Source organism: Schistocerca gregaria, chromosome 2 (assembly GCF_023897955.1).
Source record: "Schistocerca gregaria isolate iqSchGreg1 chromosome 2, iqSchGreg1.2, whole genome shotgun sequence".
Classification (NCBI taxonomy): Eukaryota; Metazoa; Arthropoda; class Insecta; order Orthoptera; family Acrididae; genus Schistocerca; species Schistocerca gregaria.
Genome location: NC_064921.1, coordinates 1,051,678,465 through 1,051,701,077, shown reverse-complemented (window position 1 = coordinate 1,051,701,077; position 22,613 = coordinate 1,051,678,465). Strand labels below are relative to the sequence as shown.

General features: G+C 38.5%; 1 protein-coding gene across 2 annotated transcripts in view; it reads left to right on the top strand.

Annotated features, from left to right (window-relative positions):
* The window catches only part of LOC126335576 (ATP-binding cassette sub-family C member 4-like), a 276,697-nt gene that overhangs the window by 152,089 nt on the left and 101,995 nt on the right, over window positions 1-22,613 (top strand). For both annotated transcript variants that reach the window (XM_049999007.1, XM_049999006.1), the window contains exons 6-8: window positions 3,846-4,002; window positions 12,567-12,705; window positions 12,798-12,908. In XM_049999007.1, the coding sequence (XP_049854964.1) occupies window positions 3,846-4,002; window positions 12,567-12,705; window positions 12,798-12,908 (407 nt within the window). The remainder of the gene's footprint in view (window positions 1-3,845; window positions 4,003-12,566; window positions 12,706-12,797; window positions 12,909-22,613) is intronic.

Genomic DNA, 22,613 nt, shown 5'->3' with positions numbered 1-22,613 from the left:
TGATAAATGCTGTTCTCTTTGTTATAGGTGTTTACGTCAGTCTAAGCTGAAAATGTGTTATTGTACTGTGTCATGCATTGTTTGTCGCATTCTGATAATGTGTGTTTACGACCTGTCACCACTCGGGGCATGGCTTGCTTTTGTGCGCGCTACCGCCGCTTACAATAAAAAAAAAAAAAAAAGAGAGGAATTGTCTCATTAGCGAAACAATGGGAAGAGACTGCTATTTGTTGTTACTTACACTGCTGCTTTCTTTGATAATGATCAACAAGAAACAAATAATAGACTGTGTATGATAGAAGATGTTCTGAATGAGAGTTTAGTTAAAAAATTTCACTGTTTGAAAATCTTTGCAGACGCCTCTTTTGTACATTATATTATGCACGGAAATTAGAGTCATCTTAGATTTAAAAATCTAGTCAATTGCCGTGCTTCATTTCTGACTGTATCACTATTAGGCATAATACGAATATAAACATGACATAATATGTATTTTCTTCCACGTTTGTTGTTGTCTTACACTAGTTTTGTAGTTTATTAGGCAGACAGGATTTAAATGAGATAGCAGCAAACACGAAAGAATACATGGCAAAATGTTTATATTCGTATTATTCTTATGGTGAAAAGAATACTGCATGTGATTCACAATTCATAAAAGTTCCTATTAGCAACCATCTCTACTCACAAGTAGGAAAAAATTCAGAACGTAGAGTTGGCCATATTGACAAACATCCCAAACAGTCTTGCCAGTCAGATTTTCATAGTACATTCGAAGATGAACAATACGGAATTTGTATTTACTTCATTGGATAATGTATGAAAATGCAGTGGTCGAAACTCAGGGCGGAGAAAAAAGCAAGTCTTCCGCCTTTTTTTTAATTTATTTACTGACTCAGAGGTTTTGGCGCCAGTATTTATCTTTGTGCCTGCAAAGCATGCCTGTGTAGCACTACATATATTCGATGGCAAAAGTTAGTTGTGGCGGCACCTACCAACATTTTTCAGAGATTCCGCTTACTTTGCACTCAATTCTAAGCCTCAGGAGGTTTTTTGGATTACAAAAAAATGGAAAAAAAGTGCAGCTTAGATTCGAGTAAATGCGGTAGAGCCCTGCACCCCATTGTGCTATTCCTGCTTTGACTTCTGACAGGTAGACCTTGTATTTTCCCACTTCCTCTTCCTTCTCACCCCTTACCTGAAAGTCACTAACAGCTAAAACGTCCAACCCCATCTTACTTGCAGCCTCTGCCAACTCTATCTTTTTCCCAGAGTAGCCCCCATTGATATTAATAGCTTCCTATCTCGTTACCATTCATTTGCTGAGTCGTATCTTAGGAGTCTCTGGTTTATCAATGAGAGATGGGACTCCGTCACCTCCAACGATCTAACTCATTTTGCTCTGATTGTTGCCAGCATCATATTTAAAGTGCCAGGGAAACAGGTTGCTAGCCTTACTTGCCCCGGGTCCCATTGAGTTTTTTCCCTAATGGTTGAGGGACTAACCGGTGGATTTGGTAGTCTTTGCCGCCTGAGCACAAAGGTGACCACGACTCAGAATATGTCCGAGATGCCCAGCCTTCTTCCAAAGTAACTGGTATCCCGACTGTCAGGACCACTTACTTGGCCACTCATACGTTGCCCGTGGTTCATGAATTAGGACATGACAACAGGAAACCACACCATGAACCACAGAACAACTGAAAATTAACAAAAAATCAGATACATGGATTACAAGTGAAATCAAAAAGTCATCAGAAGGTCTTTGAATATTGTGGAATAGATGACATGTTCCACATCATTACGAAGTGTAGTATTCATGATCTATGGAACAAGTACTAATCTAATCTAATCTAATCTAATCTCATCTAAAGTCAATAATTTTTATTTGTTTGGAATTGCATAATATGTGCTGAGCTGTTTGCTGTGAAGATGTTGTATGGCAGATCCATTATTTTACAGCTTGTATATGGTACTGACAGATTTAGGGCATTTTTCATTGTAGCTGTGTCATTGACAAAAAACATGACAGTTTTCAAACACTCCTCAGATGTCCCAGACAAATCACTTCTGTAGGCCAACAGCAGGAGCAGGCCAGGCACCAAACAGTGGGGGACAACATAATGTTTCTGCACTCTGAAGTTAATCTTCTTTGTGTGGTATCATTTGTCATTATACCCTTTATTTTATATTTTTAAGATAAGACTCTGTTTATGCAAGGGGAACACCTTTAACTCAATACCATTTTACTTTCCCATCTAGAAGCTTGAGCTACACAATCTAAGGTCTTAACAATACCACCTAAAAGACCAACAGATCATTTTGTCTTGTTAGTTCTATAATAAATGAGGTCATAAGTTTGTTTATTTGTTTCTTGGTAGTAAATTCTTAAAGTGAGCCAAACTAGGCTTTTTCTAAACAGGTTGTTGTTAATAAGATGGTTCTATATTCTGTTGTAACGTGAGATGGAGGGTAAAAGGTGCATAATAAGGGATCACTTGCTTATCTTTGATATTATAAATGAGTGTTACTCTCACATACTTGAGTCTTTATGGCAGTAAGCAAACCTTGCCATGTTAACTGTTTAGAAAGGTAACTCAAGGGCTTTTGTTTTGTTGAAATAACATTATAGTTAGAAGAGATACTGCTTTTCAGTGGTTTAACAGTCTTTTCATCTCTCACTGATTTGGCGAAACTGGTGTCGGTTAGTATACAATATAGTTGTTTTATACAGAGTTGGTTAGTATACAATATAGTTATTGTGTACTAACCAACCATATCTAAATTATTCCAATGGATTTATTTTTACGGTCATTTTTTGTCCCTGTGTTTCCAGCTACTGTTATGCAAAAAGCTTTGAATTTTTGTGACCTGTAATTTCAGTTATGTCTCACAGCAAGTGCTATCAGGGAGTTGTCTCATTGAGTATATTCATTTCATTACTAATACTACTCCAGATTAATCTTGCTTTGTTTATAGAATTTTGGAATTCTTATGCAAAGAACAGGGTTTTGCCTTTTTGATTATACGGTGAATTTTGCAATACTGCATTAGTGTGTCTTCTTGTTCCTGCCCAAATGATGATTAATTTCATATAAGATGGTAATTCATACAGTAAAACATCCATTGAACATTAAAACTGTCTTACTGCTGATATTCAATGTCACTTTCATAATAGTCGAGTGTGACATATCTCTAGTAATGCCAGAACATACAGAGTTTTGTGAAGTTTATAGTCATATTTTTAATTTTTGGGGGCCAAAGCTAATTGCACTAATTTACACCCAGTTAACATTAAATACAAAACATGTTTTAGATGTTCTGTAAAGTATTATTCATGTATTCACAAACCTGCTTTCTGTTTCTTAGGGAATCACCAGTTTCCAACAGAAAAGTATTCCTTATCTAATATTTTCATTATCTTCTGTCAAATACTGTTGGAAAAATCAGTTTATGTTATACTGGATTTTCCCACATTAGAAATTATACCACTCATTAGAAATTTTTGTTCTATTTTTATGTTTCATTGCCATAATTTTCTACAGCTATGCTCTGTTGCTGCAACTGCTCTCCTCTATATTGTGCTTTCTTCTTTATTTGTTCATAATGTTGATATAAACTTCAAACTGTAATTGTATTTCTTAACCTCTTCTTAATTTTATTTCTCAAAATTTATTTCTTTCACTGTATATTTTAAAAATGTATTATGTATGAAGAAATGTTTATGAATTTTTAATTTGCTCTATGTACTTCACATTTTTGTCTGAGAGTATTAAACAGAGCTTCCCAAATATTTGTCACCATAAAATAAAATTTCCCAAGTTTGTAACCTTGACTTTCCTTTTCAGCATATATGACCAAATTAACAACAAGGTTTCGTTTAAGAGTTGCCATGAGAACTGATAACAGAGTACGGATAATGAGTGAAATCATAAGTGGTATCCAAGTGATCAAAATGTATGCCTGGGAGAAACCATTTGAAAAACTGGTTGAAATTGCACGAAGGTAAGATTATGACATAGAAAAGGTAACTGTGAAGGAAGTATATTGTGAAAATATTCTTTGGTGATATCCAATGACATATTAAGATTTTATTAAGCAAAAGAAATGCTTCTTAAATTTTATTGGTAAACATATCATCAGATACAGGGAGAAAAATTGTCATAAAAAAAATGTTTTACAGGTATTACTATTTGTTTTCTTATGATGTACATAAAAGATTCATGCCACAATACAAAAGCAGTTTTCTGGCAAAAATATTACTTACAACTCCCTCACTCATGGTATATTTAATGAAGAAGAAGGCATTACTGAGATTAGTTTTTGATGCTCTTGTGAAGTAAAGCATTTATCACTGAGAAAGATGTAAGTATTTATGAATAATTCCTTCAGAACAATAGCAGAAACTAAATGCTGTTAGAAGCAAGTTTTTTTACTAGTATGGCAGGTGAATAAAATGTTTGATATCAAAGAAAAGGGAAAAATATAAAAAGGAAATATGAGCTCCAAAAGGACAATAAAGTACAAAGTTGAAGAAAAACAATTGAAAATCCAGAATGGAATGTAATAATATTGTGAAAAGGAAAATTGCTACTCACCATATAGTGGAGATGCTGAGTCACAGATAGACACAACAAAAAGATTGTCACACACACATGACTGCAATCTCAGGCAGCGGAGGCCACTCTGCAATCAACAGCGCCAGTGCATGATGGGAGTGGTGACTGGGTGGGGGTAAGGAGGAGGCTGAAGGGCTTGAATGAGAGAGGACAATGACTAATGAAGGTTGAGGTCAGGAGGGTTATGGGAACGTAGGATATATTGCAGGGAAAGATCCCACCTCCAAACATCAAAGAGAGAGGAGAGGTAGAGAAAATGAGAGAAACAAGAGAGGAGTGTGAGAGGAAATATCTAATGCATTGGCAACAGCATTGTCACTTGTTTAGCCTGTCAGCATGAAAGAACAAATACAAGACGACTGCCTGCACCCATATAGCACTGTACCCTGTCATATGATGATATTTACAATCTTCTTGGCAGAACCTATAGTGTGAGCCCTGCTAGAGGAAATCTTATGATTACTAACTCACAAAAATAGCATTTTAGAACAGTTTTCAAATTAAAAGCATCTAAAGCCAAATAGCCTGTTTGTTTTATGACTGCATGGAATTTTACTACATAAGTAATGTTATTTTGTCCATGCTGGATCTCATAGACTCGGAGGCCATTTAAGATTGTTGGTGAAGAATGCAGCTAGCCACAGCTACTTTTTAAAAAGCTTTATTCAATGTCACAGTGAGTTTCTGTTCATCATGCAGGCATACGTTCAATCAGGTGCTGGAAGGTTTCTTGGGGAGTGGTAGCCCAGGTATCGATGCCGGTCGGTGAGGCCTGGCACGAAGTCGGCGTCCCAAAACATCCCAAAAGTGTTATATAGTATTCAGGTCAGGACTGTACAGGCCAGTTGATTACAGAGATGTTATTATTATGTAACCATTCTGCCACAGGCCATGCATTATGAACAAGTGCTCGATCGTGATGAAAGATGCAATCACCATCCCCAAATTGCTCTTCAACAGTAGGAAGTAAGAAGGTGTTTAAAACATCAATGTAGGCCTATGATGTGATAGTGCCATGCAAAACAACAAGGGGTGTGAGCCTTCTCCATGAAAAACACAACCACACCATTCGACCACCACATCCAAATTTTACTGTTGGCATTAAACATGTTGGCAGATGACGTGCTCCAGGCATTTGCCATACCCATACCCTGCCATCGGATTGCCACATGGTGTGCTGTGATTCGTTGCTCCACACAACATTTTTACACTGTTCAATCATCCAATGTTTATGCTCCTTACACCAAGCGAGGTGTCGTTTGGCTTTTACTGGCGTGATGTGTGGCTTATGAGTAGCAGCTCGACCATGAAATCTAAGTTTTCTCCCCTAATTGTCATAGAACTTGCAGTGGATCCAGTTTTGAATTCCTGTGTGATGGTCTGGATAGATGTCTGCCTTTTACACATTACGACCCTCTTCAACTGTCGGCGGTCTGTCAGTCAACAGACGAGGTCGGCCTGTACGCTTTTGTGCTGTATGTGTCCCTTCATGTTTCCACTTCACTATTACATTGGAAACAGTGGACCTAGGGATGTTTAGGAGTGTGTAAATCTCTTCTACAGATGTATGACACAAGTGACACCCAATCACCTGATCACGTTTGAAATCCTTGAGTTCCGTGGAGCACACCATTCTGCTCTCTCACGATGTTTACTGAGGTCGCTGATATGGAGCATCTGGCAGTAGGTGGCAGCATAATGCATCTAATATGAAAAACGTATGTTTTGGAGGTGTCCAGATACTTTTGATCACATAATGTAGAAGGTAGGGGTGCAGAGAGTAGTTGTGGTGAGGAGAGAGAGACAGACTCTAAGGAGAGGCTCTGGGATTTTTAAACATATTTTGCACTACTGAAAAATACTCAAACATTCAGTTATTTTTTATATGTTCTGTAGGTAATTTCTGTGTGCTAGTATCTTCAAGTGTTTCTTTCTTCAAGAGTTATAGTTTTGTCTGTATCTTTTTTATACTCTGTGATCCATTAAGTGTGTTACAGATAAGTCTTTCCCATATAGTCACTTAAAAAGTCTAGCTATCTTTCCCCCCTTTATTACCCTTTCCTTGGAAAAAAAAGTGATGATGATTTCCAAAAGTTCCAGATTCTTACATTTTTTATTTATGATTATTGAAACTTTTTATCACTTGGATTTGTACTTCATTGTATTCTGCTTATGATGTGTCCTTTTAAGTCTCCATGATGGTTGTACACATTCACTTAATATGAGCTCTAGCAAATAATAATTAATTATACTATTATTTTCATAATGTCAGGAATAAAAAGAAACATTTCCTCCCTGTTGTTGAATAAAAATTGTAAAGGGTTGTTATGACACTGCTTTATTGACCAGTGGGGATTTAGCAGTTAAGCAGTACTGAATTTGAAACTGTTTGTATTAATACTATGAAACCAAGGAATTGTAACTTCACTAAATAACAAACAATGCAACATAAAATTACATTGACCATGATAATTTTGTATTTAACAATGTCTGTAAAAATAACATTAGAAGATAATGAGAAATAATGAAACCCATTGTTAGGCAATGTGACAATAAACTCCGATATAACATACTAATGTACAAAGTATTTAGATAATTCAGGTCATCATTAACTGATGTTCCCTTGCAGGCTCCTGTGGAGACACTGCTTCATCTTTTATATAAGCATAACCAGCCCAGAGCTATTCATCAAATGACAGCAATACAGATGAACAAAATTCCGCAGGTAACACTTGTTTTAACCATGCCCTTCATTGAAGCATGAGTGATACAAGTACAATTGAGCATTAGTTATCCCGATATTGATCAGCCAAAACATTGATAACTGACAGGGTTCCAGTCAGCAAATTTAAAGTTGCATGCCATACACTTCTCCTAGCAGCTGCTAGTTCTTTGACATTGTAGCTCTTTTCCTCTCTCTGCAACAATGATCTGCTTGACCTTGAGTTTCTAATCCTCACTTGTCAGTGGTGTGTGAGCTTTTGCTTGTAACATCCTGCTATATTTGTACTACCATTCACAATGGCCAATAAATGTAAATGTGTTGTTCTCAGTATTTCTGATAAACTGAAAATAACAGACCAGTTGCAGGACAGTACTAGTGAATCAAGTTTATCTACGGAATATGGCGCTTCGTTACAGGATCATTTAGTAATTGCGAAAGCGTTACGGAGATGATAGATAAACTCCAGTGGAAGACTCTGCAGGAGAGACGCTCAGTAGCTCGGTACGGGCTTTTGTTGAAGTTTCAAGAACATACCTTCACCGAAGAGTCAAGCAGTATATTGCTCCCTCCTACGTATATCTCGCGAAGAGACCATGAGGATAAAATCAGAGAGATTAGAGCCCACACAGAAGCATACCGACAATCCTTCTTTCCACGTACAATACGAGACTGGAATAGAAGGGAGAACCGATAGAGGTACTCAGGGTACCCTCCGCCACACACCGTCAGGTGGCTTGCGGAGTACGGATGTAGATGTAGATGTAGATGTTGATGTAGATGCATGTCACAACATTTGATATTAGAAAGAACAGTGATGCCATTACAAAATTTTCAAGTCAATTTGATAGTGAAGAAGGAACCTTACACCCAAAAACATTGAAAATTGCAGAAAACCAGGATTCAAACACCGCAGTTTACACATGGTTCATGCAGGTATGTAGCCAAGAACAACCAGTAACTGGCCCTTTGATTTCTAAAAAAGCTCTTGGAATGAATGATTCTAAAACAACTTCTGGCTGGCTTATGCACTAGGCTAGGTTAGGAACTGGACATTCGAGTTGAAAAACTGTCAGCTAATACTGAAGCAGCTGAATATTTTAGAGAGTTATTTAATAAACTGATTGATAAAGAGGGCTATCACCAAATCAATGTCTACAAAGCAGGAAAATCAGATTTTTATTGGAAGAAATTGTCAACAAAATCAAAAGTTTCCAAGAAGGAATGTGATGACATTGTCATAAGCAAAGCAAATCTCACGTCACTGACGTGGTATAGAGAAACGTTACTTGAATGCTTAGCCTATCCTTGCTGATCATAGGAATGTATAAGAAACCAAGGTGCTTTATGTGGCTAAAAAATTGCCAGCCACCTGCAAGAATCAGAAGAACTTATAGGTGGATGCAAGCATTTTTACAGAGTGGTACGACACTGTATTTATCCATAAAGTCAAAAAGCATCAGCATGCTACTGGTAACACTGGAAATGTTTTCTTATTGGTTGATAATGCTCCAAGTCATCACTCAAACCTTTTGATGAAGGGAGAAAATGGCAAGATGGATCAGGGGGTATCATAGAAAGGTGTTGCTGTGTTTGGCTCTCAGTGGGCAAGGAAGTGAGGGGGGAGAGAAAAAAAAAAAAAAAAAAAATCGGGAAGTGCACACTGAAATTAACTTGAAGGAAGCTGCATACCTGACAGCAAAAGTTACACTGAATGCCACTACCCCAGCAATAGGTTGGAATAACCTCCTTAGATCAGACAAGCTTATCACTGCAACTGAAGATCCACTAAACAGATAATTTGTATCACAAGTGGCTGGGTTGAGTAAAGAATCTTCAGGATTTGAATATTGTGGCCAGGAAAACATTCAGGGGCTGACTGGAATACTAATTATCAGCAACTGATGGATGATGAAGTCATTCCTAGTGTCATTGATGATGTAGACATTTGCGACAAGCTTGCTTTAAAGGATCGTCCAGCAAGGAAACTTTTCACTGCCCTGAGATGGTTATTAAGTGGTTTGAAAAGCAAGAAGCATGTCCAGTTGTTATGTTTCAGATGTGTGCCAGATTAGCAGCAAAAAAGCAGGCCTCAGCTGTGAAGCAAAAGTCACTTTTGAACTTCTTTTCAGAAACTGTAGGGTTGCTTTAATAGTAGATGGCTACATTATGTAAGATATGCACAGTAGTTGCAGTACATATAAAATATATTTGTGGTTTTGTGTTTAATACATGTATCTGTTTCTTTTTTGTGTAGCTCCTATGATAGAGGCACATTTCTTTCATAAACAGTTAGTTAGCCAAGAAAGTTAGTTATCCCAACACCACTAGACTCAAATTGTTTTGAATAATCAGTGCTCTACTGTAATTGCTATTATGGTATGGAAGTCATATGAATGCATCCTTATTAAAAGGATAAGCAAATGAGTTGGATTTTCAAAGAACTATCTGCTCTCATTACCTGTAGAATTACTCAGTATAACCTAAAGTTTTGCTGTTTCTCATTTTATTTGGCACCATTTCTCAAGTCTAATCTTGCAATTAGTTAACTTTTCTCTGTCAGATCTGCTTCCTTTCTTTGCTTGTGGTGGAGCCAAATACTGTGTGTGTGTGTGTGTGTGTGTGTGTGTGTGTGTGTGTGTGTGTGTGTGTGTGTGTTTCACCACTGACTAGATGAAACTGGGAATTCCAGTGTGAAATGTTTTTTAGTTTGTTGTTGCAATAAAATTAACGAAGGTAGTTAAGGCAATCACTTATTCTCCATTGACAATATGTCATTTTTTCTAAGGACATGTAGGAGACAGATTCACATAGATTTCAGAAATAACCATGAACTCTCTTGGTATTTTTTTTTCTAAGTTGATATCCAACCATTGAATGAAAATTATTTTATAACTCAACAGAATCTATATGTGCAGATCTGTGAATAAATGTAAAGGCCATAATGTCCAAAGTACACACACACACACACACACACACACACACACACACACACGCGCACGTATTCATGTACTGCAGAACAAAGAGAATATTAAGAGTTTCCATAGTTGATACAGTGTCTTATCAATGTTTGCTGATATGTCTAGTGTTGAAAGTATGTATGCTTGTGTACTTGTATTTACATGTTTGAATTATGTGAGCATATCAAGTTCCTGCCACATTACTTTCAAGTCTCTCTGCCATAACTATTACCTCTCTAAACCTTGAGAAATACATTGTATCCACTATTAAATTATCATAAATTTAATTTTAGAATAATATATTTACACATATGGTGCATTCTGTTAGGGCCCAATCATCACACAAAACATGTTCTTAGTTTTGATATCAATATTGAAGAAGGCAACTGATATCACTGTATTAAAGGCACATAAAGTATATCCACAAGCCACACAGCCATCTCACATAATCTAATGTGGCCACTTCATCACTTCATCTGCAAAATAGTCCCTTATTTGAATTGACGTCTACTTCTATACTCCACAAACTAACCACTGTAAAGAGCTTGGCAAAGGAAACATCCCTCTACCAATTATTAGGGGTTTTCCTGGTTTCATTCAGGTATGGAGTGTGAGAAGAATGATTGTCTAATTGCCTCTGTGTCCACTGTAATTAATCTAATCTTGTTCTCATGATCCCTCTGGGAACAATATGTAGAGCGTTGTGGTGTATTCTTAGAGTCATCATTTCAAGGTGGTTCTTCAAACTTTGCAAGTAGGTTTTTTTGAGATGGTTTATGTCTGTCTTCAAGTGTTTGCCAGTTCAAATTATGTTTGTCAGTTCAGATTCATTTCAGTGGCATTCTCCCACAGATCAAAGAAACATATGACCGTTCAAGCTGCCTGTTTCTTTATATGTTCAATGTCCCCCATGAGTCCTACTTGGTATGGGTTCCACATACTTGGTTAGTACTCTAGGAGAGGTCACACAAGTGATTTGTAAGCATTCTCCTTTATAGAGTGATTGCATTTCCCCAGAATTCTACCAATAAAGTGGAGTATGCTCCTGCTTTACCCACAACTGAGCCTATGTGACAATTTCACTTCACATCTGTAAAAAGTTTCACAGTCAGCTACTTGAATGAGTTAGCTGGTTGCAACTGTGACTCATTGATATTATAATCATATCCACTTTGTTTCTTTCATTTTGTGAACTGCATAATTATACATTTTTGAACATTTATAGCCATTGACCCATCTTTGCACTACTTTGAAATCTTATCAAGATCTGACTGAATATTTATATACCTCTTCTCAGACAGTACTCCATTACAGATAAATGCACTATCCTCGAAGAGTCTGAAGCTACACACTAGGCAACAAAATTAAAGGATCAATTTTTTGAAACCCCCTTTGAAATTTGGCTCAAAGGTGCCTTCAACCTTCCTTTGAAATGGTGCAACGGCATGGTGCCCTATGACGTCACCCTTGGGCTCTGCAACACTTCAAACACCAAGGTGTCAACACCTGCTAAAACAGCCACAACTCCCAAGTTCATGTGAGCTGTGTCCTTCTGTAGCATTTTGTTGTTGACTATTAGTGAGTTTTTTGGGGACTTCACTCTGTTATCATCAGCTAGTTGTTTCTTTTGATAACTCTTGTGCACAGCACTTCATTTGTTTCCTGTTTAACTCATTTGTGTGAATTTGTGTCATTTTGCTCACCAATTTCAGTTTTATATTTCACAGAATTAATTTCCTCAAAGTCAATTCTATTGTCATTGGTTTCTTCATTGAGTTTTTTTTTTTTTTTGTGAACTTTGATGACTCCCACAAGTTTTTTTCTAATCTTTCTTTTTGACTGAGAACTGTATTTAATTTGCACAATTTTCTGTTTCTCTCTCTCTCTCTCTCTCTCTAGGTTCCTGTGTTCCTCTTTCTATGAAAAGTTTGGTGTCTAAACTCTTCTCACAGGCTTTACAATGAAATTTGATTCAATCTTTTGAACACATCACAGCACAAGATTCACTGTTGCTAATGACTACATAATCACTGTGGAAGATTTTTGACACCACAGTCCTCACATTATAATTATTTCCATGCTTTTAACCGCTTTTATGCACTTCACACATGACTTACTGTCATCAATCACTGCCATCTTGAACATATGCTGCTGAGAAACACTAAACATTCGGCAATTCACTCTCCCAATGTTAGACATAAAAATAAATTTCCTTATATTGCTGTTTGAACTAAACACATAATATAGATTTTTATCTCTTTTTTTCAGGAAGGAGGTAAAGGAACTGAGAGGAGCTAATTACTTGAGAGGTATATACATGGCTTCCATGGTTTTTACTGAAAGAAGTTCATTATATATTGCTGTAGTTGCATATGCACTTTTAGGAAACACCATTACAGCTGACAGGGTATGTTGTGACTACCAGTACAGTTTATTAGTAACATTTATTGACACAGTTAGTAAATGTAATAATAGCTATTATGAATCATGCCTTTGCAGGTATTTTCATTGGCACAGTTCTTCAATCTACTGCAACTGTGCATGGCCATATTTTATCCACAAGCTGTTCAACTCCTTGCTGAAACCAGAGTTTCCATATCCAGAATTCAGGTATTAAACATCTTGTAACCCTCACTTTTGTTCACACTGTTTACTGAATAAGAATAACTTGTGTTATTACAATATGAATAATCAATTAGTACACGAACAATGTATAAAAGTTCTTAAGCTAATATTAGTCTCAACCATTATTAGAAATTATCCTGAGATTGTTTCAGAGTAGAAGAATAAAGTTCAAGCACGAATTAGCTGGATAACACATATTTTAGAATGAAAGCTCCAAATAGGCAAGAACTTCCAGAAACTGCAAGTTCATGATCTGTAGCATCAATGAACACTAAAGAGTCAGAACACTGCACAGACAAAGATGAGTCAGATAACAGCAATGAAGACACAGACAACTGCCAGGTAGCCTTATTTTTGGCTCAATGTCTTTACATATTCCATATGTCTTTTTTTTCAAATGTTGCTAAATACAGTGATCCACAAAGTTTTTGGAAGAAAATGAGATTGACAATGGAGGAAAAGACAGATTGCTATTTACTGTTAAGAAGATACGTCAAGTTGCAGACAGGCACAATTAAAAGACACTCATATAAAACTTTGGGCAACAGACTTTGTCAGTAAAAGAGAGACTCAAGTGCATGCGTGCGTGCACATACACACACATACACACACATACACACACACACACAAAAGCAAGCACACCTCATGCACACACGCCCCAACGCCTACTCCAGCATCTCAGGCCAGAACAAGAAAAGCTGGAGTTAGCAGCAGTCATGTGTACATGAGGTGTGCTTGCTTACGTGTACGTGCGTGTGTGTGTGTGTGTGTGTGTCCATCTTTGTTTTATTTACTAATGAGGGTGTGACTGAAAGCTGTATGTGACTGTCTTTTAATTGTGCCTGTCTGCAACTTGCAACTTGACATGTCTTCTTTATGGTAAGTAGAAATCTGTCTTTTCCTAAATTGTTGATATTCCTACTTGGAGTTTCCATTGTTTGGGATGGAGTTAATATTCTTGGTCAGTTTGCGAGAATTGTAACGTCGAAACAAAAAATTTAAAAGAATGAGTTTTGGGTCTACAATCCTTAGTCAACACTTTAAGAAGCGAAATCACCACATTCAAGAATGAAAGTCGGGAACTATGGTTGAAGAACAAATCAATTAAAGTGGCGGCTGACGAAATGTACAAATCTTCTGAGTGGAGAGAAGTGAGACACAAAGGCAGGACTTAAGCTGGAAAAATAACAACGAACATTGCAACAGCTGTTACATTTACCGATAAAAACAAATACAGTGTTCTGCAGTCCAGTGACAGTGTTAAAGACAGTGTAAATGATCCAGACCTTGAAAAAGGCAATGCGCTGAAAACGAATAATCACTCTTGAGAAAAATGATGATAAACAGGAAAAATCAGGTAGAAAGACAGTGTGCTTTTTCTAACAGACAGCCATGGCACGAATATATCTATTATGTTCCGAGGAATAAATCGCGACATAGCAGTGACCAGTGTTGTCAAACCTGGAGCAGGAATTAAACACATTTTAGACATTTGCATTCAAACAAAATCCAGGCAAGAAAATGACTTTGTCATATGCATAATGGGATCAAATGATGTTGCGAAAAATGAAGCAGATGTTTGCATAAAAGTGCTTCAGAATTTTCTAAAAAAAAAAAATAAATAAATAAATAAATAAATCAAGGAATACAGTTACTGGTGCAGTGCCTCATATGCATGATCTAATCTATAGTATAGTATAGTATAATATAATAATCTATAATATAATAAAGAAATCCAAAGAACAAATATTAGAATAAAGAAACTGTGTTCTGAATACGCAAATTGTGCTGTGGTCGATATAAGTAAACTGCAACATAACCTTCACACCAGACATGGGCACTAGCTAAAATATGAATGGAAAAAGTTTGTGTAGGAACATGTCAGCAAATTAAAGAAAGACTCACATAGAATCTAACAATCTACGAAAGTAGTAGTTTGAATAATACCTGGAATGTATGTAATTTTTTAGTATAAAAGTCAGTGAACCAGTGGGTAATAAACCTCCTGTACTTGATTTAGGTGCTAAAAGCAACATTTGAATGAGATAGTGTTCACAGACAATAAACAATAAACATAAATCTGTTACTGTGATGCAAACGAACATTTGCTGCATTAGGAACAAAGTATTACAATTAGAACATTTTTGCAATATTGAAAATGTTGATGTTGTTTGAGTCTCAGAACACTGGCTGGCAGAACATCAAGTACAATATTTTGTTCCTCAAGGGTATGCTGTTGGAGACATTACATGTAGAAGTGAAAGAAAGAATGGAGGTGTTCTGATATCTGTTAAAGATACTATAATGTTTACCAAAACAGATGTTAGCTCTTATTGTGCAGAACCAGATGCAGAATTTAGCTGTATAAGACTAATGCAGAGAATACTATAATTGTTAGCTTATATAGATCACCTGGTGGAGATGCAAATACATTTTTCAAAAGATTTGAGTTGCTTATGACAAAAATACTAAAATCTAAAACAAAACTAATTATCTGTGGCAATTTCAACATTAAAATGGCCAACAGTGATGAACATGTTACTAGAACATTTTTTAATATCTTAAGATCATTGAATTTACAATGTACAAATTACACACCAACACGGGATAACGCGTGCTTAGATAATATTATGGTACATTTTTCTAGAGATTTTTATGATGTCAGACTTGCCAGTGGAGCCGTAGCTGATCATGAACCATTGATTTTAACATTCTGCTGGGATCAGTTGCCTAAATCAAACACATCAGTCAGAATCAATTCTAGTGCCACATGGATAAGAGGGCAGAAAGATGAATATATTAATTTATTTATTGACAGATTATCTGATGTTAACTGGGACTTTGTATACAATGGGGTGCTGGTGCAATGGTGTTTAACAACTTCCTGAAAATACTCACAAAGTTTTGGTACTGGTGCTCACCATTAATCAAAAGTAGACATAAGCATAAATAGAAAAACAAACAGCTAAAATGGTATCCAAATGAGCTAGCTCTCACTAGGGAGGAGATGCTCAGACTGTACAGAATATATAATAATTCTTGTAAACAATGACCTGAGTTAGATAGTACAACAAAGATGATGTGACTTACCAAACAAAAGTGCTGGCAGGTCGGTAGACACACAAACAAACACAAACATACACACAAAATTCAAGCCTTCGCAACCAACGGTTGCTTCATCAGGAAAGAGGGAAGGAGAGGGAAAGATGAAAGGATGTGGGTTTTAAGGGAGAGGGTAAGGAGTCATTCCAATCCTGGGAGCGGAAAGACTTACCTTAGGGGGGAAAAAATACAGGTATACACTCACGCACACACACACAACATATCCGTCCGCACATACACAGTCACAAGCAGACATTTGTAAAAGCAAAGAGTTCGGGCAGAGATGTCAGTCGAGGTGGAAGTACAGAGGCAAAGATGTTGTTGAAAGACAGGTGAGGTATGAGCGGCGGCAACTTGAAATTAGCGGAGGTTGAGGCCTGGTGGATAACGAGAAGAGAGGATATACTGAAGGGCAAGTTCCCACCTCCAGAGTTCTGACAGGTTGGTATTAGTGGGAAGTATCCAGATAACCTGGACGGTGTAACACTGTGCCAAGATGTGCTGGCCGTGCACCAAGGCATGTTTAGCCACAGGGTGATCCTCATTACCAACAAACACTGTCTGCCTGTGTCCATTCATGCGAATGGACAGTTTGTTGCTGGTCATTCCCATATAGAAAGCTTCACAGTGTAGGCAGGTCAGTTGGTAAATCACATGGGTGCTTTCACTCGTGGCTCTGCCTTTGATCGTGTACACCTACCCGGTTACAGGACTGGAGTAGGTGGTGGTGGGAGGGTGCATGGGACAGGTTTTACACTGGGGGCGGTTACAAGGGTAGGAGCCAGAGGGTAGGGAAGGTGGTTTGGGGATTTCATTGGGATGAACTAAGAGGTTACGAAGGTTAGGTGGATGGCGGAAAGACACTCTTGATGGAGTGGGGAGGATTTCATGAAGGATGGATCTCATTTCAGGGCAGGATTTGAGGAAGTCGTATCCGTGCTGGAGAGCCACATTCTGAGTCTGATCCAGTCCCGGACAGAAACTCTTTGCCTTTACAAATATCTGCTTGTGTCTGTGTATGTGCGGATAAATATGTGTGTGTGTGTGTGTGTGTGTGTGTGTGTGTGTGTGTGTGTGTGTGTGTGTGTGTGTGGGCGTGCACAAGGGTACACCTGTCCTTTTTTACCCCTAAGGTAAGTCTTTCCCCTCCCGGGATTGGAATGACTCCTTACCCTCTCCCTTAAAACCCACATCCTTTCGTCTTTCCCTCTCCTTCCCTCTTTCCTGATGAAGCAACCGTTGGTTGTGAAAGTTTGAATTTTGTGTGTATGTTTGTGTTTATTTGTGTGTCTATCAGCCTGCCAGCGCTTTTGTTTGGTAAGTCACATCATCTTTGTTTTTAGATATATTTTTCCCACGTGTAATGTTTCCCTAACATTACATTGAAAGTGCTCCCAACAAATGTAAAGCAGCATGGGACATCGTCAACCTATATAATTCACAAACCCACACACAAGATGCAATGCTGGTCCCAGAAGAAGTAAATAATTACATCCTAACCTCAGTGAGTGAGCTGAAAAACAAAATCAAGCAAAATGACACTTGTGCACTAGATCATCTTGGTGCTGTGCCACTTAGGAGGTATACATTCCACTGGAATGTTGTCACCAAAGAGGATATTGTAAAAGCTGTGGCAAGGTTCACCAACTTCAAAAGTATGGACTGTTATTGGTTCTCTATCTACATGATGAAAAAACATAATAATTTTGACACGTTCCACATCATTACGAAAGAATCGTGTTCACGATCCATGGAACAAGTAATATAACTAACTAACTAACTATGTAAATAAAACAGAAAGAAACTTCCACATGGGAAAAATATATTAAAAACAAAGATTCCAAGACTTACCAAGCGGGAAAGCGCCGGCAGACAGGCACATGAACAAAACACACAAACACACACACAGAATTACGAGCTTTCGCAACTGGCAGTTGCTTCGTCAGGAAAGAGGGAAGGAGAGGGAAAAATGAAAGGATGTGGGTTTTAAGGGAGAGGGTAAGGAGTCATTCCAATCCCGGGAGCGGAAAGACTTCCCTTAGGGGAAAAAAGGACAGGTGTACACTCGCACACACACACGCATCTAACTAACTAACTAACTAATACACTTTATCTGTCAAACTCTTTCTTTCATTATTAATGTGTGTTTAGAATCTGGAGTTTTTCCAGATGCTCTCAAAACTGCTAAAGTGATAGCAGACTTTAAAAAGGGAGATAAGCATGTGCCCCAAAACTATCAACCAGCTGCTAATGTCCCAATTTTCTCTAATGTTTTGAATATATAATGTACAGCCAACTAAATAACTATTTTGAAAAGCATGACCTCCTCTCCAACAGACAGTTTGCATATCAACATGGTAAAAATACCACTACTGCTGTCACTGAAGTTTTTAACCAGGTGTTAACTGCATTTGAAAATAAGGATCTAGTATCAGTTGTACTTTGTGATCTTAGCAAAGCCTTCGACTGCATACCATTTAACACCCTATTTGCAATACTGGAATTTTATGGCATACACAAACCATCTTTAGATGCAATCGAATCAACTTAATTAACAGGAGTCAGTTTGTATCAATTAAAAGTAGATGCTCCTAGCTGAAGGAAGTTAAGACTGGAGTGCCTCAGGGCTTGGTCCTAGAACCTTTTCTGTTCATCATTGCAATTAATGACTTACCTTACCATGTAGGAGTAAATTCAATTGTGTGTTATGCAGTTGACACATCACTGCTCAGTACACACCATGACACAACAGAACTGCATCAGGCAACACAGGAAAAACTAGAACTAGTAATGAATTAGTTTTCTTCTAATGAACTTCTATGTAATCCTGATAACACACAAGAACTAATTCTGGGTTTAATTACAGCTGTTGAAAGAAAATCAGTAAAATTGTTAGGATTACACATTGATTCAGAATTAAACTGAGAGGAACATATTAGCCATATCTGCAAGAGAATAGCAAGACTGTGTTATCTCATCTAGAGACTGACAGATGTAGTCACTGATGAACATCTAAAGGTGCTATATTTTGGACTGTTTCAATCACACATTTCCTATGGATTATTGTTATGGGGACATTCTTGCTTTATCAGTGAAATTATGAAAATTAAAAAAAAAGTAATCAGAATAATGAGAAAAGTTAAGCCTAACGAACACTGTTGCCCCTCCTTTATCAAGCAAATGATATTAACTGTTGTGAATCTATACATCTACACAGCACTGCTTTATGTCAAAAGCAACTTAAATGAGTTCGAGACCAGAGAGAACATACATCCCCACAACATCAGAGGAAAACTGGACTTCAACATACGAAGACACAGACTCACAAAGACTGCAAACTCACACAAAATAATGAGTTTAAAACTCTTAAATAAACTTCCTGCATCTGCTCGGTCACTGACCAGTAATATTTTCAAACGTAAGATTTATGACTGGTTATTCAAACATCCATTTTATAAGATAACAGAATATTTTGAAATAGTCATTGACATTAGTATATAAGAATATTCCTAAAAGAAGTGGAATTAAATTGTAAAAACTTTACTGTAAAGCTATTGTTAATTGTATAGTTAATGTCCACTGTAAGTAGTCAATGGTGAATAAACTGAATACTGAATTGTGTAATGCTGTCTCCTTCAGTGGCAAAAGGCACCTGTCACACTACCACAGCAACACTGAATGAAATTGTCTCTGACTCCTCCACATTCTTTGAACTATTCAAATACCACATGTAAAGTCCACCTGATTAGCTGGGTGGTAACATGCTCGCCTCCCTTGCAATGGTAGGCACGCAACTTGATGAGCAGCTGAGCTGCACAAGCATCTGAGTGGACTCAGGTTTGGGCAGGGCACTGCACAGTCCAGCGGGCCCTAGTGCAGCTCGAATGGCTGACAGGAATGTACAAGTCAAGGCTTGCCTGGCAGTCGAGGCTACAGTCCCTGGTGGTCAACACAGGCTCGGTACACACCTCTGGTAGAGATGTGCATATGGAGCCATTAGAGAGGAGGCGGTCAACATCCAGGAAGGTGGGTTCCTGTTTTGAGGAGGACAATCTGAAGTGGATGGGAGAGCAAGTGTTGAGGTTATGAAGGAATGAAGATAGGATGTCTTGGACCTGCATTCATATCATGAAGATATCGACAGTGAACCTGAACCAGACCAGGGGTTTGGCATTTTGAGGGACTAGGAAGGTCCCATTTAGATGGTCCACAAACATGTTGGCATAGGAGGATGCCATGCAGATGTCCATGGTTGTGTTGCTGCAGATTTGTTCACTTGCCTTTCCTTCAAAGGAGAACTAGTTCTAGTTTAGGATAAAGCTACTACAGTGTATGAGGAATGAGGTAGTGGGCGTGGAGTCTGAACGACATTGGGAAAGGTAGTGTTCAATAGTGGTAAGACCATGGGCACGAGGGATGTTGGTGGATAGGAAGGTGGCATCAACAGTGACAAGTAGGGATCCAGAGGGTGAAGGGGTAAGAATGGTTGAGAGTTGGTGAAGGAAGTGGCTGGTGTTTTCAATGTGAGAGGCTAGATTATGGCCAATTGGTTGGAGGTTTTGGTCAGTGAGTGCTGAAACTCTTTGGGGGGGGGGGGGGGGGGGGGGGGGGAGGGCACACAGAATTGTTGGGTTTGTAGATTTTGGTGAGCATGTAGAAGATGGGTGTGTGGGGTGTCATAGGAATGAGGAGGGAAGTGGATTCAGAGCAGACATTGTGGGAATGTACTAAGGCTTAAGCATGGTTTGGAGGTTGTGTTGGACTTCTGGGATGGGATCACTCTGTCAGAGTTTATAGCTGGAGGAGTCAGATAACTAGCGGAGGCCTATTGTCAGGTAGTCACTATGATTCACAAAGACAGTGTGGAACCTTTGTCTGCAAGTAGGATGATTAGGTCAGGACTTGTTTTAAGGTTGTGTTTGGCTATTCTTTTTCTGCTGAAAGATTGGTGTTCTGAGGAAGGGACCTGGGCAAAGATGGTGAGGCTAAGTTTGAGGTTAGGAATTCTTGGAAGGTGACCAGCAGGTGGTTACATGGGAGGGGGAGAGGACCGCGGTTGGATGGGGGTGTGAACTGGAAAAGGCAGAGTTCAGTGTTGGAATTAGGGTGGTTTCGGTTGGAGGGATTGATGGCAAAGAAATGCTTCAATTGCAAGTATTGGGAGAAGGAGAGTACGTCTTTGAAAGTGCAGCATGGTTAAGTTTGGGTCGAGGGCTAAAGGTGAGACCTTTGGATAGGACTGAAGCTTCTGTGGAGCTGAGGGATTTGGTGGAAAGTTAACAACAGTGCCATAGAAATATTTTGGCTCTGGATTTGGTGGAGAGTCAGTAGGGAGTTCTGGTGGATGTGGCAAGTTGAAACGGTCGGCTAAGTTGAAAAGGTCAGCTAAGCAGGAATTTAGGTGCTGTGAGGGGTGGACAGGGAGGAACACCATAGGTAAGATAGAGGTCGGATAGTGATGCACCAAGATGGCAGTAGGATGTCAGCAGGTTGGATAACTTAAGGAGTTGGTGTCTGGAATGCTCCTCCAGGTGCTGGAGGGCAAATGATTCAGTTTCAGAGATGTATGGAGTAGGGATTACACAGTAATAGCATCTTGCAAAGGGAGCAGAGGTGATTCTCCAATGATTGTGCCAGGGAGATGTGTTTTACCAGGTTGTGAGGGCCAGGATTTTACGGAATCTGGAAAGGTTGGAAAGGTGTATGTCATTGTGAAAGGAGAGTGGGATCCAGAGAAAGTCTCCCACCCTCTTTGTTTACCAACCTCTGCCAACACACCCACCCATCTTTCCATGCTCCTCTCCTTTGTCGCTCCTCCTTCTTCCTCCGCCTCCTTGTCCCACAATCTCCTGATGCTGCCCCTGTTGGCATTCTAGTCCCTGCACACTCAACCAGACAGTGTCTGTCACTCTTCTGCCTGTAAATTACTATCCCTTGCCCTTCCCTGCCCCCTCCAGATTGCTGCTTGCGTCCCACAAGATAGTTGCATTCTGGTCCAAGATGCTGGCATTGGTAGCCACATGCGCATGAGAAGTACTTGCTTGCGTGTATGAATGGTGTGTGCTTCTCTTTTGCTGATGAAAGCTGTGGCTGAAAGCTTTAGGTAAGTGTCTTTTAATTTTGCCTGGCTGTAATTTGAATGTCTTCTTTATGGTAACTAAAGCACAATATCCAGCTCTATCAGATGATTTAGTTTAATATCTAGCTCTATTAGATGTTGAGAAGAAAATGCCCATGCAATCCACCATGCTGTGAATTGTCACCTTGCTGAAATTTTTGCATCAAACTATAAATCATGTAACATTATTACTCTGAAGAATGGAAGACTTTAAGACTTGTAATTACTGGTAATAATGACATTCTCTCTCTGGAAATGAATGAAAATACATGATCTCTCAGGTTTTCTCAGTGCAATTGATTAAGAGTCTGGTTCGAAGGTGTTGTTTCCATTTTATGCACAATACTTCAACAACTGACCCAACCACCTTCTTCAGGGGCTGCAAGTTTTTCTGTTGTGTGTTTTGCTCCCTTGACTACAATCAGATGCTGAACTATTGTTGGTCTCACACCACTATTTATAGCCAAATT